The sequence below is a fragment of the Botryllus schlosseri genome, chromosome 2 (assembly GCF_051294905.1).
Source record: "Botryllus schlosseri isolate E-star chromosome 2, Bs_hap1, whole genome shotgun sequence".
NCBI lineage: Eukaryota > Metazoa > Chordata > Ascidiacea > Stolidobranchia > Styelidae > Botryllus > Botryllus schlosseri.
The window spans coordinates 24,081,541-24,100,205 of NC_137237.1; the positions used below are offsets into that span (position 1 = coordinate 24,081,541).

The following is an 18,665-nucleotide window of genomic DNA, read 5'->3' on the forward strand; positions in this document are numbered from 1 at the left end:
CTTAGTTTAGAAGCCTACGTTTGGGCGATTCTATATGTTTTGATATAGCAGACTGGAAGTTACGAAATAACATCATGTAACGAAGTCATATCAACGGGTCCGCCCGCCAGAAGATGTTTAATTATTATTTGCGGGCCATCCCGTTTTCAAGACACTTCACTCAGCTCTACCGGTAAATCTAATTACGTGAGTAGGGAGGAAAATAAATTGATAACATAATATATATGCAATCGCCGATCTGATTGACCGATTTTATCATAAATTAACGAAAATTTTCGCGCTTCGCGCTGGCTCACAATACAGTACAGATGATTTCGTGACAAACGCGAACAACGTGATGGGGGGGTCGTTTTATCACCCTATGGGAGCCCAAGACCCACGTTTTTGGGGGCCTGACGAGGTGCTGTTTCGTTCCTGCCAACGGGTATACGCTTGAAGATGTTTAATTATTAATGGAGTGGTCCTACCTTTTCAAACACACCTCACTCAGCTCTACCAGCAAATGTGATTACGTGAGCAGAGAGAAGATAAAAATTGATAACAATATAGGCAATTACCGATCATACGGACCGATTCAATCATGAATTGTAGAAAATTTTCCGCGCTTCGCGCGCTTAGGCGACAAAATCTGATTCACTCAACAAACTCCTAATGAATATGATAAATAGCGTTAAACTGTGTATCGCCGGAGGGGGGTCTGGGGGGGCGAAGCCCCCCAGAAGTTAGGTCTATAACCCTATGGGGGGCCCAAGACCAAAGTTTTGGGGGGGGGGCTGACGAAGTGCTGTTACGGCCCTGCTTTTGAGCCATAGCAAGTCCTGAATCTGGAAAACATTAGGCTACCCTTATACATTTATCTATCTCAGCATAAGTAGGCCTACGGAATCTTCTCTGGACTGCATGCAGGAAACTTCAACTCCCATAAAGGATCCGTGTTACATAAGACCATGGTTGTAACCAAGTCAATTTGACTTTTATAGTATTGACTGGAGTCAAGTCGAGTGATTTCCAATTCACCACCGAGTCATGTCCTAGTCCAGGTCAGGGAGTAACGGGTTGAGTCCACGTCAGAGGGTTTACTCTTCAGTATCGAGTTCAACGCACTTCTCAAAAACTCTAGGGTGATATCAAAGGCCTTGGGTTCCTTACTAATTTTCTCATTCTAAACATTTTTATTCAAATGGATAAAAGACTGTTTCCGGGCCTATTTTACAATTATTATCGGCCCTCAAAAAGAGTATTGAATAAATCATGTGGAATGTGTCGACTGTCGAGTCATAAGAGACTTGATCGAGTCGTACGCAGCGACTCGAGGAGGCCCTGTCAATACACAAATTATAGATAGGAAACGTATAGGAAATGCTTAATACTAATGAGGGCTCGAGGTTCCCGGACCACTATCTATAACACAGTGGCTCTCAAACTCGACTCCGAGACAACGCTGACTATACGACTCTGCAAGTAGGCTACGCTAAGCGCTATTTATAATTATCTGGCAGGAAGCACCAATTCAAAATGTATGAGTTATCGCGGCCGTTTACTCGAGAATCATTATAGACAACTACCGCAAGCTGAACACATGTTAAGAAAGCACTCACAATGAATGGAAAAGAACTAGTAGAAAGGGCCGCGGCTTCAAAGAGATCAACATCGGAAAAGAACTGTGACATCGGGCACTCTAGGCCGAGGTGGATGTTAGAGTAAAGGATCGCTACTGATGCGTGTCGTTCTACATCCTCCTATCTGTTCATGACATCGCATTGTGTCTTATCGCATTGTACATTGTGTGTGACTTGTTCAGATAAAAATATAACCCAACCATGTTATGTTATGTTAACTCCATCCTGCTCCACTCCAAAAGGAACCAATATAGGTCCATTACCAACAGTAAAATGATGAGGAGAAACATTCGCTGATCACATGCCGAAAGGAATGTTATTTACAAGCTGCGTACTGCACAGTTGATAAAAGCATTGTACGATATTGCATATCCACTCAACCTGTTCTGAAACATGAACTTGCCTATTTATTGTGATAGCCAGTTAAAGGTACATTTTAATGCCAATCTGGTACACCCCAGTACACTCCATCCGAGTGGTAGCCTACACCCTTCGGACATTATGTGTCAGTGGTGTTATTTTATTTGTTCAGAGGGGGTCAAAGTAGTCAATAAAGCTACTCAAGAAGAAGTAGCGACGTAAAAATCTACTTAAGTACGAGTAGAGATAGTAATTTTGGAAGCAACCTAAAACTACTTGAAGTAGAAGTCGAATTTACTGACTTTAAATCTACTCAAATAAGTAAGTAGCTGTGAAAACTGTCGTAATTCGTTCGCATGGACTGTTAAAATCTGCAAATTGAGGTATACGAAAGGTGCAGAGAGCTTTATTCAAATTGATGCATCTTCGGAGTCAGGAGATATAAATTTTAGACAGAATACCCATTCATCCGCATCATGGGATGCAAATGATAGCATTGATAAGGAAATGCGATACTAATTCTTTGTTTATTCAAACATCCCGTTTTCGAAAATATCATGGCATGGCGCCCTCCCCCATATTTTAAGGCCCGTAGTTTAGTCGAAGAGCAATACGAAGAAGTTTCATTGGATACGGTGTTAACACTTTGCGCGATTAGTATACGATAATAAAAAATATGGCTGATCGTAAAAGCGTCATTTAGTGTATCGTTATTTTAGAAAAATAGAAGTATTACTACACTTGCTCTTATACTATATTCTACAATTGTTTTATGCATGAATGTTCTCCAGACAAAAGAACCGAAACTGTATTTAGAACTCGAAGTATGATACTGGGAATTGAGAGAGAAATACAAATACCACTTCTAAGGAGCGGAAAATATATTCATATCTTTTGTCCAGGAAGTATTAACATTGGTCTGCTAAAACGGTCTAACGCTAGAAAAAAATAAGAGTCCACTATTTTAGATGAGGACACGCCATGAGCTGCTAAATTACGATATGATAGGTAGCCTAATTGCTAGTTTGCAAAATGGTAGTTTCAAACGTTATGATGGGCCATATTTACTGTGATTTCATATGGGCGACAACGTGGTGTGAACGGAATCACACAACCCGCTACCTAAATTATATTCACCGTTACTTTAATGAAAACACGGTTATCACTCCTTATGTACTGTGCGCGAAGCGCGACGAAAATTCTGGGCTTCAACTTTTATGTAAATTAATTGTTGGTACTCCGTGGAAACAGCCCCAAGATTCCTCAGGCTATCTTTCTGATTGGTGGATTAAACTACTTCTACTTGACAAACTGAAAATAGTTAAAAGTAAGTAAGTCGATCACAAAATATTAAGAAGTAGAAGTAGCCGAAATTTGATTTACTTAAGTGAGTACCAGAGTAGCGGAAAACTACTTGAGTACTTCGAAAAAGTAGAAGGACTTCGTTACTGACCACTTCTGTTTGTTAATCAGTTTACCAATTCCGCGTTTGTTCTCGCTCCCCCTATTTTTGCATATAGCCTAATGTATGTCGATGGCAACCCTGATTATACCTGATTTCGCACGATCCACATCGGATCGATTTGCGCATCTCCGAACGGGTCCAAAAGCACTTCCTGGAAGCGCCTGAAGTCCGTCCTGTGGATCTCCGCGTTATCCGGACACGCGTCGTTTTGATCCGGTACTTTATCGAAGTCGAAATCGTCGCTGCACGCATCGCCAAGGCCGTCACCTAACAAGTGGCATTGTGATTAGGGTACCGTTTAGGGTCAACATATGTTCTCCTTTAGGCGGATTTGTCTTCTTGTTTCAGGAAATCGAAAATGTCCTCTGAGGACGCCTGAATGTACTTTTTGGAAATTCGTCCACTTTTACAGCTTTGATCGGGCATCAACTTAAAATCGCCATAAATAACGCGAAATACGTAATGCGTAACGTTCGAGCAGGTCATTCGGAAGTCGAGTCAGAGTGATGATCTTTTCTTTTTGTTTCAGTCAACTCAAGATTTCCAGTAAATATTTCAAAGTCAGCTGTTTTCAATTTCGGCGAACTAACTTTTATGATTTGATAAGTGTCCTCCTTTCCTTATTCCAAAATATGGTAATCCTAAGACCGTTAGTTTTGGAGATATAGCCTACATTGCACAGTACATGATGTTTATATCTTGGATTCGAATCGCACTGGAATGTGAACAGGTCTTTTGGAAACATGATTGTATCCGGACTTGCATGTCACTTCAACTGCTTGATCCGCATAAGATTCTGAATTATTTAATTTTGTGTTGCCACTGAGAATTTGTTCGGCCTCCCGAAGCCATCCCGAGCGAGATAGTGTAATGGTGATGCGTCTGGCTTCTCGGTCGGTAGGTCGAGGGTTCGATCCCCGGCCGGGTCATACCAAAGACTCGAAAATTGGTATCCGCAGCTATCCTGCGTCCCGTCGTCAAAGCATCGCGATGGTGCAGGCGAAAAATAATATCATATCTCTCTCCTTCGTTTTGCATATAGTCACATCTATGTAGCATTCGAGTTGCGACTCCTCCGTAAAGTAGGCCTATCTGATCAGAGATCGTCACGGTCTGTCACCGGAGGCGGTCAATACTATACTATACTTCAATACTATACTTCAAGAGAAAATGAAGTAAGTGGTTAAAATAGTAGATTCGATCGAGGGAAAGCATACCTTTTGTCATCTAATTTATAGAGCGCTGACTATAGCAGAGAGAGAGAGATGAAATTAATTTTCGGCGGCACCATCGAGATGCTTTGATGACGGAGATGTGATACGACTGTAAGGTCATCTAGTCTGCGCCCCCGTTTTTGTATCCTTCATGTTATCCGGGGATGCTGAGAGTCAAGCAGGCAGGATAGCCGCGCATGCCAATTTCCTAGTCTTTGGTCTGACACGACTGGGGACCGTACCCACGACCTAACGATAAAAAAGCCGGACGCATCACCATCACGGTATCTCGCAAGTGCCAAGCAAGCAAGCTATGTCATCCCTACACTATAGGACACTGAAAATTAGGGCTAACAAGATATAGAAGGTATAACGTTAAGTTAGGACGGAGTGCGTAGTTGTAAAGTAAGAATGAACACAATACTGTTGTTGAAATGCACGTGCAAATAAAAGGGAATAAACTATGAAAAATATAGTCGTACTAAGGAGAAGAGGTGGTCAATAACGAAGTAGGCCCATCTACTTTGCGAAGTACTTCGAGTAGATTTTGCCCAGTAGAAATGTGCGGCGCTACTTCTACTTCTACTTGAGTAGCGACAGTGACAATACTTTGACCACATCTAGTGAGTAAGATCATCTGATGAAAGTTGGAAGACTCATAAAAGCTTCTGCGATTGAGAGCGCAATGTCATTCTGAAATTGTACTGTTTATAGTTTAGTAGAAGCGGAATTAGTCTAAAAATATGCCCACTGGAGTAGTTAGTGCAAGTAGGCAAAAGCTAGCTGAGAACTCCGAAAAAAAGAAGTACTTCGTAGTAAGGGACATTTTTCCAGATCCGGATCTTCAATTTAAATATGGAAAGTAGATCCGGAATCCAATGTTACTGGCCTAATGTGACCTAGGTGAGACCGGGACAATTGTAACACTTTTTGTATTTTCTAACATTACGTGTTTTTCTCGTGGGTATTTCGTTTCCAAACTTTTATATAAAGAAGTCAACAACTCGATAGTGAATATAAAATCTAAAATGGAACTCAATCAACAATCAATCATGGAAATTTTGGGTCGCGAAATTCGTCGCTCAAATGTTACAATCACCCCGTACCCAGGGGAAATTGTAGCGCCCATGCGGGGCAATTATAACAGTGTTCTTTATGAATAACAACAAACGAAATGAACAACAAAAACGGGAGCACAAATTGTATTATTGCATTAAATTAAAAAAGAAAAGTTTGAACGCTTCCAGGCTACCCCAATCGCATTTTGGCATCTGAATAAAGTATCACCCTTGGTGCCTTATGCATGGGCTCAAAGTGTACAAGCAACACATTCATTCCGTCATATCCCTACACATATTCGGCCTCTTCTACCAAGGTCCTGTAGTTCAGCGTGCATAATGAGTTGGGCATTCGGTCACCTGCGAAGTTGCAAAACCGACCTATGGCTAAAACATCTTGGTTGAATGGGCCGATAATAGTGCAGCAAAACGAGGACACAACATTGTGTGGCATCAAAGCTAATGGTATCCTTCTGCTATGTACGAAATTAAAATAAATTGTTCACACCAAATGACAAAATGTAAGTGGGTCATGCTCAAAGTCAGGGGATGAGGATTCAGTCACGGGCAAGTTCTAAGTGACCGTTGAAGGTCGACACACCAAACGTCGATCAACATGGGATAGGGTATAGTAGAATCACGGAAATAACCGGACCGTAAGATTCACATCACCACTTCTATATGGCCGTTCTGACAGAGGATCATCTTAGAATTGGTATGGCAAGGTAGTGGCTGTTCTGGTAATGAACTTCTGGCCGTTGCAAGATTCATCTGCAGTAGATAAATGGTTATACCAACATATCAACACAGATATTCAGCATTGGAAAGATATTTTAACGTGGCAAAAGTAATAGAGTGTTACAATTGCCCCTGACACGCTCGACCATGATTAATGTCTCAGGTCTCAGTATAGTACCTTCCGGGCGATGCAAGTCCTAGTTTTCCTATCATCACGGTAGACTATGGTAACAATGTTCCAGCTACATATATTACGTTGTAATCATTTGAGGTATTATCGGTCTGAACAAATTATTCCAGGCCGGAATATATTTACTCAAGTCTCCAAAATTTCGTTTTTTTTTCAAATTATTCCGTAATTTCGGCAATGTTAGGAGAGATAATTACCGCATGTGCACTCAAAATATGAAGGCGATTTCTACATCCTACTAGCGGTGAGGTTGATTGTTACATTTGCCCCGTGTTACATTTGTCCCCGGTCTCCCCTACACCACTCCAGATCGTATACCGCGCTAGCTGTAACCCACATCATATTATTCTTAAATATTTTTATCAAATAAAAACACCACAAGATTGAGATACAATGAAAAGGTAGGTGGGTTCCGAAAAGACTTGGAGTAGTCTTTTAATCGGACACCCACCTTGGCCTAGAGAGCAAGACAGACGCATGTACATTGTACGTACATATATACACTGGATTTAGGAATTTTTCAAATGTTGAATCGTAAATCGTTACCGTTTTCATCTCTCTGATTGGGATTGGAAACGAGGCGGCAATTATCCGGGCCAGGAGGCCTGTAGTCGGGTATGCTGTCATTATCATCATCGTCATCGCAAGCATCGCCTGTATTTTCGTTGCTGGTTAGTGACCCTCTAACTCAGAATGATACGAATATTGGCCAGACTTACCGATGCCGTCGTTGTCTGTGTCGAGCTGATTGCTGTTAATGTCTTTCGGGCAATTGTCCAGATTGTCCTGTATGCCGTCTCTGTCGAAATCCTAATAAAATAACACGCTGGGAGCTGGAGTTTGGCGGCTATCGGCTACCTTGCCGCGTTTTCACGATGAATTTACGCGAGCTTGGTCATGGTTACGGATAGCGAGATTTACAAAACTAGAGACAGTTCGTAACGACACATTGTTCACTTATCCGGGATCAGGAAAGCCTTCTTTGTCAGTACATACTCAAGTGACTTTGTACTCAGACTACTTCAACTTTACTTACCCGTGTCGTTATGTTCTACTACTTCCAGTTGAACTTGACAGTTTTTTAGGCAAAGATAATTACCTTTTACACTTAATATATTTGAAAAGTAGAATGTAGCTTTTGGCCATGCTCGCATAGAGATATACCAGGGGCGGGCAACATACGGCCCGCGGGCCGGATCCGGCCCGCGAAGGGATTTTGTCCGGCCCGCGGAGAGTTTTCCGTCTTACCTGATAATGTGGCCCGCGGCCCCAGTCTGCCGAGATTTCCCACTACTTGCTTACTACGTCAAATTTTAGAGACTGTATGTTGTGATATACGTGTATGCGCTGCGCAGCGTTCGAGAGTGGAGCTTATACGCGCAAGTTCGTCAAAGCGACAAGACTTGCATTATCGGAATTGACGATATACTCAACCCTAATGTCGTTTGTGGTAATCATGGTGTTTGTCGACTACAATGATCATTTACACCAGGCTGATATTTCTTATTTTTCATTCTGTAACCATATTTTGGAAATCTAAAAGAGGACAATTTTTTTCAAATTTTCAGTCCTGCAAAACCGGAGGAAAATCCTGAAAAAATGGTAAATTTTTCCGGTTGACTAAAAAAAGAAAGGTCAGCACTCTCGCTCAGCGCCCAAAATACAGTTTTTCCTTTCACATTATCAGTTGGTTGACTAGAAAAAGGACAATTTTCCGGCTCAACTTCTGAAATAGCCGCTGGAGCGTTACTTCAGTGCTAATTTACTGTATCTCAGTCGATTTTGCCATATATTTAACCAAAATTCCCAGAAAAGAGGAAAAAATCTCAAAAAAGAGGACGTATGGTAACCCTATAGTAAGACACCGCTTATATCAGTGATCGCCAACTCAAAATAGGTCACGGGCCACGTTTCAAATTTCGCAGAGGATGCGGACAGCATGAATTCAATATCGAGATTAATCAGGCCACACAGTTGAACAACGACGCTATCTCGTCACCTACTCAACCCTACTGGATTGATACCTTGGTAAATTAGGGTTACCGGCCTACCGAGGTTATCGAACGCCTTGAAATCTTAATTAAGGATTGCACCGTGTGTTGATTGATCAGATAGAAGCAGACATGGCGGCGCCTGTATGACAATGCTATTCTCAAATCCACATCGTCTTCGTCATTGTCGGCGAGAAATGGCTTTGAAGCGACATTGCTGTCGTTAATATATATTCATTAAATACGATTAATTCCTTGATGAATGGGCAAATAATGTATCGATTCAGCAATCCGGCCCGCCAAGTACCTAATTTTCCTATATCCGGCCCGCGGACTGGAGAAGTTGCCCGCCCCTGAGATATACGGTGTTACTTCTGCTACTTAAGTTAGCAACACTGGCTAAGTACCCGAATAAAAATACTACGAAACCAGTCAATCCAGCATTTGAGACCAATACAATTATTGATTCGCATATCCCACCCCTCTGCCGTGATCCCAGATGGTCTAGGGGTCAGGATTCCTGGCTCTCACCCAGGCGGCCCGGGTTCGATTCCCGGTCTGGGAAATTACAATTTTCGGTATCGTGAAATAATATCATAAACGTTGAAAATCTTATATCATTTATTCATAAGTAAACCTGAACATTCTTATTTCGCCTGTCAGTATCCGCAGTGCGACGGTGTACACCAGGGGTGTCAAACTCAACTTACAAAGCGGGCCGGATTCAAACCTTCAGAGCACTCGCGGGCCGGGCCGGACCAGTCGAATGATTCCGAAATGTTACCTCAAAATCCATTTCCTTGTTTTTCACTTGAATATTCAATAATAAAAATATGGTATATCACGGACCATCGGGTCCTATTCGATCAACAATGGAATTGGCAAAATTAAGATGATTGGTCGGTTGAACAAGATCAACTGCTAAAACAGCGGCTTTACCGACGATATACGTTGGCATATTGCTATGATTGCTTTGTTTTAGTCGTAACCTCACAATACTGACCTGTATATGCATGCATGAGGAATACAAGTGATTTAACCGTAAACGTATATAGACGTTGAAATTTGGTTCAATATTTTTATATCGCGATTTATTTGTATCTCGTGTCACGAATAGTAAGTGCCGCAGATCAATCATATATCATGGACCAAAAATATGGAATGACATTCCTTCGGCCATTAAAGAAATGTCTTTTTCAGCCTTTTGTCGCGAATTTAAATCTCATTTACTCTTGACATATTGAAGTTAGTTAGATTTGCATTGTAATTGCCGTATATTGGATTCGATAATCTTACGTTGCCAAATTGTTTTTTTTTCTAGAATTTGAACTGACAACTCTGTACATTTATCTATCTTCTATTTATTTTTTGTTTTCATTGCATTTCATTCTTTCGTTTACTTCGTTATTATTGTTGCCTGTTACTCTGTTGTTGTTCCAACTTACCACTGTTCTACCTGTTTTTTTGATTTATTACTGACGCGAGGCTATATTAAAATACGATTTTTTTACTCCAACAATGCAGCTGACTAGATGGTCCCTAAGGACCGTATCGCTGCTACATGTATTTTATTTTGAACGCAATTTTTTGCTCAATAAAAACTATCTCTCTCTCTCTCTCTCTCTCTCTCTCTCTCTCTCGAGTTTCTATGCGGGCCGAAGAGCTGTTAAGTCATAAGCGCGAAAGGAGTGTGAGAACAGATATTTTAATTATATTTTTGTGTCATAATTATACTTTCCATGTAACCTGCACAAATCGATTTCTAACTGACGTTTTCACTTCTGCAAATAACTATTTTATGGCACATTTCCCCATAAAACTTTGAACTCGCTGTATACTTTTTTGCCTTATCGTAGCTGGGTGTCAATGGGTATTTAAGCGATTTACGACTGTCCACTGGCATGCGGTCATACGGAATAGAAGTAATCATCGAAATGTGACCGTGAATAGCAAAAATTTTGGACAGGACTTCCAGCGTCAGTGAATTTAGTGACCAATACAAATATTTATTTGACAATTCAGCTCCTCCGACGAAATCCGAGATGGTCTAGGGGTCAGTATTCTTGGCTTTCACCCAATAGGCGGCCCGGGTTGGATTCCCGGTCTGGGAATATCGTTTTACCATAAATGCTGCCATTCTTATACCGGGTTTAAGAGTCATTCATATCTAATTTACACATCTTCACTTCGCCACACATTATTCATATTGCACGGTTATGGATTCGAGAATTCCAACCCCGCGCTGTCGTTGTTCCAGGGGTAAGGATTATTGACTCTCACACAGATCCCGGATTCGAATCCTGGTATGGGGAACGCTAGTTGTGGGCATCGCGAAACAATACCATGGAAAAAGATTCTTTTCGAGCAATCAAGGGTAATACATATCCAAATTTCATCCTGGGAGTCGCGACCTGCGAGGGGGTCGTTTGTCCTTTTTTGCGAGAATCAAAAGTGGTGACCTTTGTATTTTTGACTGTCATAAATGAGCTTCCCAAACATAGCCTCATCGAATTTAGGGGTGGGCCGTGAAACATTTTCAATACCAAAATTTCGTTGCGACCATAAAAAAGGTTGGGAGCCATCATAGTTTAGCGGTTAATCGGAAGTTGGAGAGTGAATCTTTCGCAGCCTTTACTCATAGAAATGATGCAAACGTAACCCAATACTACTTCCAAAAATCCGAAGTCTTCAAAGTAGGCCTAAGCTTTTTGCCTTCATAATAACTTGTTAAGTAGGCCTAGTGGTGGAAGCAGTCTAAATCATACCCACTCGAGTAAGCAAGTATAGACAAAATATGCTTGAGTACTGCGAAAAAATGGAAACACTTCGCTACTGACCACGTTTCGTTGAAATATCGTGAACGTATTTAAAAAGTGGAAGCATAGATATCACTAGCAACCGCCAAATTTACAATGATTAACAGCCGCGATTCGACTTCCAACTTTTAGAAAGCTGCTAAAGCCAAGATAGTTTGACGATTTTATTCGTGGATATTCACCATTCCGTCGTCGCAAGCGTCTCCAGTTTCGTCGTCATCATTGTCCTGTTGAAGTGGATTTTGAATTTTTGGGCAATTGTCGCAAGCGTCTCCCACACTATCTCCATCACCGTCGTACTGGACTGCGTTCGGATGCGCCGGGCAATTATCTCGTAGGTTGCCGATGCCTGAACAATGTGAACATAGATCGAACTTTCTGTCTCAGTTTTAATAATAATTTTATCAGAATAATGCGCCACAAGATTGTGCTACTATGCAAAGATAGCAAGGTATCGAAACGACTTGGAGTAGTCTTTTCTTTACATCGTCTAGGCAACGGTGCCTGTCAGATTTCAAAGACTACTCCAATGTATACTTAGGGTTGCATTTAAAGCAAACGGTGTTTTAAAACACTTCGTTCAAAACATGTTTTAAACGGTGTTTAAAAAAAAGACCTTTTTAAAAAAAAACTAAATTGTGTTTTTTTCAAGTGATAAAATTATGCCATAATTGTGTAAATACTTTACAAAAACATGTTGTGTGAGACTACGGACAATTATCACCCGATATAGCCGACGTTCATCGATATGGGATGGTTGGAACCCTCAAAATAGTTGGTTCAAAAGCAATAGTACATATATTTCGTCAAAGGAGTTATTTATACCCTATATTTTCAATTGTCAATGTCAATCCACTATGACGTTACAATTGAATATTCGTGACGTCATGGCTTAAAAAAAACATAAAATACAATAAAACACATGTGTAATATTAGGGCTTTGTTTAAAACATGTTTGTTTTAAATTGATTTTTTTTAATGCAACCCTAACTGCATGAAAAGTAATACAAGATAACATATAGAACAGAGGTCTCAAACACGCGGCCCGCGACCGTATTTTGGATTCGAAGTATTCGACAATATTTAAGTGTCATACATCTTTTTTTATTTGAAAACTGGAAATTGGCCCCAAAACTACCCCAGAAGCTTGAAACTACTCATCAAACTTCACTATTTCATCACTTTCAAAAGTTACCACTGAGGGCAGGATCACTGAATACTTCGGCGATTGAACATTTCTATTGCTATGACACAGTACGGTAATCATTATATTCAAGTTGTTTTAGATCTGTTCCAATATTCGAAGGTAAATCAAACGCTGATTTAATTTGGCATAGGTAATGAGACATAATCAATAGCTGCAACACCAATGGGAGCGGGTTCGAGTCCGACCGAGGTCGACTTTCAAGTGTTAGAGGTTTACCTATAGGCCCCTCCTCGCCGCCTCATCCGCGTCAGCGGTGTCTTACAAAAGCCTAAAGGTGGGCCGTGCTAGAAGTCGGCAGTTTCGGAAAATAAGAAGAATATCGGCCTGGTGTAAATGACCATAGTAGTCAACAAACACCATGGATACCCCAACACAAACAAACAAGCAATAGCCTTGTTATCAGGAGTATGCCTGAAACTCGGAATAGGTTGTACTGCTCCAATGCTCTGATAGCAGCAGATCAATCTTTGTAAAATTCTAAAATATTCTACCTATAACGTCAAATTTCCGTTAGCTGCAAAATTATAACGCAACAGCTTTTACGGTGTCCTGATGCATTTTTACTCTCGCATGGTGTCTACAGCAGCTATGCTAAGTACAGCAACAATTTTATTCAAATATTTTAAAATGTGATTTTTTCGTGCCGAGCGTGAATTCACAATAGTAAATCACATTTTAAAGATGCGTGTGGTATGTCAGTTTGCAAGGTCCCGTCAAATAAAGTCTACTCGAAAATACATTGAATTCCTCCATTATTGTTGCTGAGGCGCGCAGCGCCATGATCAAGTAGCAAATTGACCCGCGAGTACATTTGAGTTTGAGACCTCTGATATAGAAGGACAAGCGACATAAATGTGGTGGCATGTGACGGAAGGCGAAGTCGATATATCAGATCGTGGTCGAGTGATCTCGAGCGCTGACTATTTAACTGTGTTGTTGTTTTGATATTCATGGTGTTTCGACTACATTGGTCATTTTACACCTGACAGATATTCTTTATTATTATTCCGTATTTACCGACTTGTTGCACGGCCCACTTTTAGGCTTTTTAAGACACCGTTTACCCTTACAAGGATGAGATGGCGATCAGATGTAGAAATTCTGGAGTCGACCTCGGTCGGACTCGAACCCGCAACCAATTGGTGTCGCAGCTGTGGATCATACCACTACGCTTTCTCATCAGACTAGTCATCAGACTGTGTTCGGTTCGGTACCGACGAATGAAAGCTAATTACCATAGATTCAAATCGGAATATACATTTCGAATCTACTACAGTCATTGCTTAAATTAACCATCTGTTACGGGCGAGCAGAGGAGATCAAAGTAGTCACCGTTTCAACTCAAGTACAAGTCGAAGTAATACCGTAAATTTGCAATCAAGTAGAAGTGGCGATTTCCAAGATACGTCAAAACTACTTCAAGTATTAAAATAGAAAGGGATAGGTCTCAACCGTACTAATGTAAGTAATTTTTAAAAGTAGATTTGGTCGAGTGGTCGGATAAGTTTAGTAGTCGATCGAAGGCGACAGTTTTTCAAATCGAAAGATTCTGCATCGCGGATAACATACGGCGACGTATATAAAAATGTAAATATATTAGGGTTACCATACGTACCGTTTTAAGAGGATTTGTCCTCTTTTTTTAAAGTGTCCTCAGAGGACGCCCGAATGTCCTCTTTTTTGAGATTTTGTCCTCTTGTTTGAGGATTTTGTTTAAAGATAGGGTAAAATTCGAGTGAGATACAGTAAATCAGCAGCGCAGTAACGCTCCGGCGACTATTTCGGGAGCTGAGCCGGAAAGTTGACCATTTTATTTAGTCAACCAAGCACAAAGTCGGGGAAAATTTACCATTTTTTCCGGATTTTACTCCAGAAATGTTTGAAAATTTTCGAAAAAGTGCCCTCTTTTCACGTGTCCAAAATATGGTAATCCTAGAATATATAGCTGCACTTGTCGAATATAATACCAAATGTAAAAAACTAAGTAGTTTTTTTTTCTACAGAAATCGTTAAGTAAGTATAGAAGTAGCCTAAAAATAAAACAACTCGCTCAAGTGTAGTGCAAAGTATAGGCAAAGCCTGCTTGAGTATAGCAGTCGGAAAAGTTAAAGTAATTCATTACCCTTGGTTATGTTTTAAAAGTTTGACATGATTGGATACAGAGGACCAGATTCAAGTCGAATCGGATAATTCAAGACCATTGTCGCGTTGAATCGGCGATTCAAATTCTGACATCCCTATATGTTCTTCCGTAAAAACACGAACATTAGCATACCGTCTCCGTCCATATCTTCATCGCAAGTGTCACCGACTCCGTCGAAATCCAAGTCTCGCTGATCCGGGTTCGATATTTCGCGGCAGTTGTCGCACGCGTCGCCGTGCCCATCCGAATCTGAATTGCTCTGGTGCACGTTCACGTGGAGGGGGCAGTTGTCCTGTAATGTATTCGCATTGAAATTATGAAATTGGAAATGCTCACATCCGCATATTTCCTAGACCATCATGCTATCCTTTCAGTATAGGTATGGCGGTTTTCAGAAGCAACGTAACATGAATTTTTCTACTGCTTAACCTACTCAATGATTTCTCTAGTGCACTCTTCGCGAAAAGAGTTTGTGTTCACACCCACAGTGCCGAAAAGGGTGGTACACGAAAACAGAACCTAACTCAGAATTATACGCATAATTTGGATTAAAATGTTGTACTCAATTTATACCGCGGTATAAGTCTGGGGCAGGTTCTGGCTTCGTGCGCCATGGGTGTACATTCACACCCGTATTTCAGGGTGGTACGCAGGTGGAAATACACACCCTTCTCGCCAAGAGTGCACGTCTTTCTTCCCTTCAACGGTTTTGAGGATCATGTGGTTGGGCTCACTTCTACATTTCCCTGCTGCGTTTTGTCAACGAGAAAGTGGTCTTCGAATGGATAATCATGAAGACTATCTAGGTAAGGGGCGTAGCTACCATAACATCGGGGCGTATAATAGACTTTGTGTAACCGGCACAGAACGGCTTGGAAATTGCACCTGTTAGTGTCGCCATTTTTAATTATGAGTTAATCGCGGGCATGCACGCACAGTGCGATTGAAAAATTCATCGGAGTGAATGATGGTCGATATTTACTACTCTGCGACGCGCCTGCTTTTCAATCAATCTACCTTACAATATTTTCGATACTTCGTTTTATACCTAATCCTAAATAGGTTTTGCTAATGCTAGACAAATAACGTCCTGGACCCTTCCCGTTACATCAACTGCTAATAAGATACCTTCTTCGTGTATCGAAGCGCGACTTCAACGTCGTGGTTTTATGGCTAAACACTGCTCCTAGAGCGAGTGAACAAAACCGTGGCAACAGTGGCAAGGCGTAAATTATACGTCGTCATATCGATTTGATCGGCAAGTTGAGGACTTCATACCCAAGCACTATATCATGAACAGCGATTTTCGAATGATTTTTATTTTATTTTTTTGTAACCGGGAACCGGGAAGCCCGGGTTCGATTCCGCGACGGAGGATATTCTGGGCTCCTCTTCCCCCGCGTCGCTGTTCTTACGGCGACAAAAAAGTCCAGAAAAAAGATCCGATGAAAGAGCGCACTTACAAGGAATGGAAAGAGCAACAAAGAGCCGCGGAATAGAGATGTACATCGAAAAAGAATCGTGACATCGGTCACTAGGTCGAGGTGGATGTCAGTTTAAGAGACCGCAACTGCAACCGCAACTGGTCGCTGGGCAATGGGCATCCTCCTATCTGTTCATTACATCGCATCGTGTCTTATCGCACTGTATGTCTTGCTCAGATACAAATATAATTTAGCGATTCTTGTGCGACCGGAACCCTAGCCCGGTTAGCTCAGTCGGTAGAGCGTTGGACTTCTAATCTCTTTTGTCCCATTATTAAATCCTTTACTTTGCAATACGCACTACGCAAAATGAAGCCAAATTACGCCAGTTCGAAAAAGACCCACAGCGTTCTGTTGACCGATTTAACTGGGCTGTATGTAAACGCACTCAATTTGAGCTCATTTTGCGTACTTTTAAGCAAAATATTTAATGTTATGGGAAAAACACCCGCCCGATCAGGGACTTGAACCATTGACCGTTGGATTAAAGGTCCAACGCTCTACCGACTGAGCTAATCGGGCTACTGGCGGCATGCATAATTACGCAGTTCATCATACAGTGCTTGATTTGACGACGGTATTTACACCTGGACAAGGTGACCTTGCCATTATGCCGATCGGTGCAGTGGTCACTGATCAGTCAAACCGCGCAGTTGATGTTGTGCGGCATTGAACGGGGAGGTATCTTGACTTGATAGCAGTTGAGGCCGCGGGAGGGTTCACGATGGCATTGGACGAGCATCAGCAAAACTATACTTCAAGTGAAGTGATTAATTACGCAGTTAATGATATAGTACTTCAGCAGGAAGTCCAAAACTAGCTATAGTCAAATTGATATGACGACGGAATTTACACCTTGCCATTATACCAATCGTCAAAGGCCACAGTTTTATTAACTGTCCATCGAAGCGGTGATCAGTCAAACCACGCCGTTGATGTTGTGCGTCGTTGAATAGGAAAGGTGCCTCGATAAAGCAGTTGATGTTGTGGGAAGGGTTCACGCATTGGACTAGCATTAGCAAAACTACTTCTTAGTAAGGGTACAAAACGAATTATCGAAAATATTGAAAAAGTAGATTGGTTGAAAAGTAGACGCGTCTTACACTTTTATTATAGTAGATCACCCATGACTTCGCATGAATTTCCAACTTGCACGACGCATATCTGCGATTAACAGGTTCAATTTTCAAAGCATGCTCTGTGTCGGTGATAAGGTGTCCATTACGCGCGAGTGGGGGCGTCTAATTTCAGTATTCAAAAGAATATTCTCTCATTAGCAGAGGCGCTAACGAAGTATAGGCCTACTTCCACTTTTCCCGAGTACTCAAGCTGTTTTCATCTATTTGGTGTACCTACTCAAGTAAATCTAATGTACCACCACTACTTCTACTTCCACTTCGTCATAATTGTTACTTACTTACTCTATTTACATTTTTTCAAATAAAAGTATTCTTTTCCTCCAACAAGAGAGAGAAAGAGATTAATATGGAGAAATGTAGTGGCCCTTTTCGCGAAGAGACCAAAACTTTCATCACACTTCGAGTGACGCATATGTTTCTACGAAAGTCTCGGTCATAAAATTTATATAGCGGCCGCCTGGTTCATGTACGCGATTTCGGGCTGCATAGTCCCTAATATGACAGTTTCACCACAGAATATTGAGAGCAGCAAAACATTTAGTATTATACGATCTACCTTATTTTCAGTTGCCTTCCTAATCGCGAAAAGCGATAATGCAGTATTCGATACAACTTATACATACGCATCGCTCATCGACTCCCTACATGGCTTGTAACACGAGGGTCACACCATCACATTTTCTGAAAAGTGGCACTGGGATGGTAAAAAGCTATATCGTTTGTATCACATGATGTGGTCGAATCCTTATACTGTTGAACATATATATCCCCTGTGATGTACAGTAACACGAACCCAGCTATCTGCGCCGTCCGCATATGTCAATTTCCTGGTTTTTATCGTCCATGAAACCGTAGGCTATTTGTGTCTGGATTTCAACACTGCATAAGTAATTGATTTGTTTTTGTTCATCATTGGTTTATTAGAAATTTTTATCAGTTCACTACACCACAAAATGTTGTTAGTGGTATACATGGTGTTTGTCGACTACTATGGTCATTTAAACCAGGCCAGTGCCAATTTTTATTCCGTAGATGCCGACAATACCCACTGGTATTGCTGCCGTGAATTATACTACTACGCTATCTCGCCACAGTACGAATGAATATATCGTTCTCTCACAATAGCGCATGTAGGTAAACTTAATTACTTGAGTAGTTTTCATTTTCAGAAAATTTACTTCTACTTGGAGTAGTTTTGGTGTGCCTCGAAAAGCAATGCTTTTACTCGTACTTGGGTAAAT

General features: G+C 41.2%; 1 protein-coding gene and 1 non-coding gene across 2 annotated transcripts in view; one reads left to right on the top strand and one right to left on the bottom strand.

Annotated features, from left to right (window-relative positions):
• LOC145434247 (cartilage oligomeric matrix protein-like) overlaps positions 1-18,665 on the bottom strand; it is a 30,489-nt gene that overhangs the window by 7,681 nt on the left and 4,143 nt on the right. The window contains exons 11-15 of the mRNA XM_080311595.1: positions 14,934-15,093; positions 11,634-11,800; positions 7,364-7,454; positions 7,191-7,298; positions 3,533-3,711 (exon numbers count right to left, since the gene is read on the bottom strand). Coding sequence (XP_080167721.1) covers positions 3,533-3,711; positions 7,191-7,298; positions 7,364-7,454; positions 11,634-11,800; positions 14,934-15,093 — 705 coding nt within the window. The remainder of the gene's footprint in view (positions 1-3,532; positions 3,712-7,190; positions 7,299-7,363; positions 7,455-11,633; positions 11,801-14,933; positions 15,094-18,665) is intronic.
• On the top strand, positions 9,129-9,200 carry Trnae-cuc (transfer RNA glutamic acid (anticodon CUC)). Its single transcript has one exon. It is a non-coding gene; the product is annotated as a tRNA-Glu (tRNA).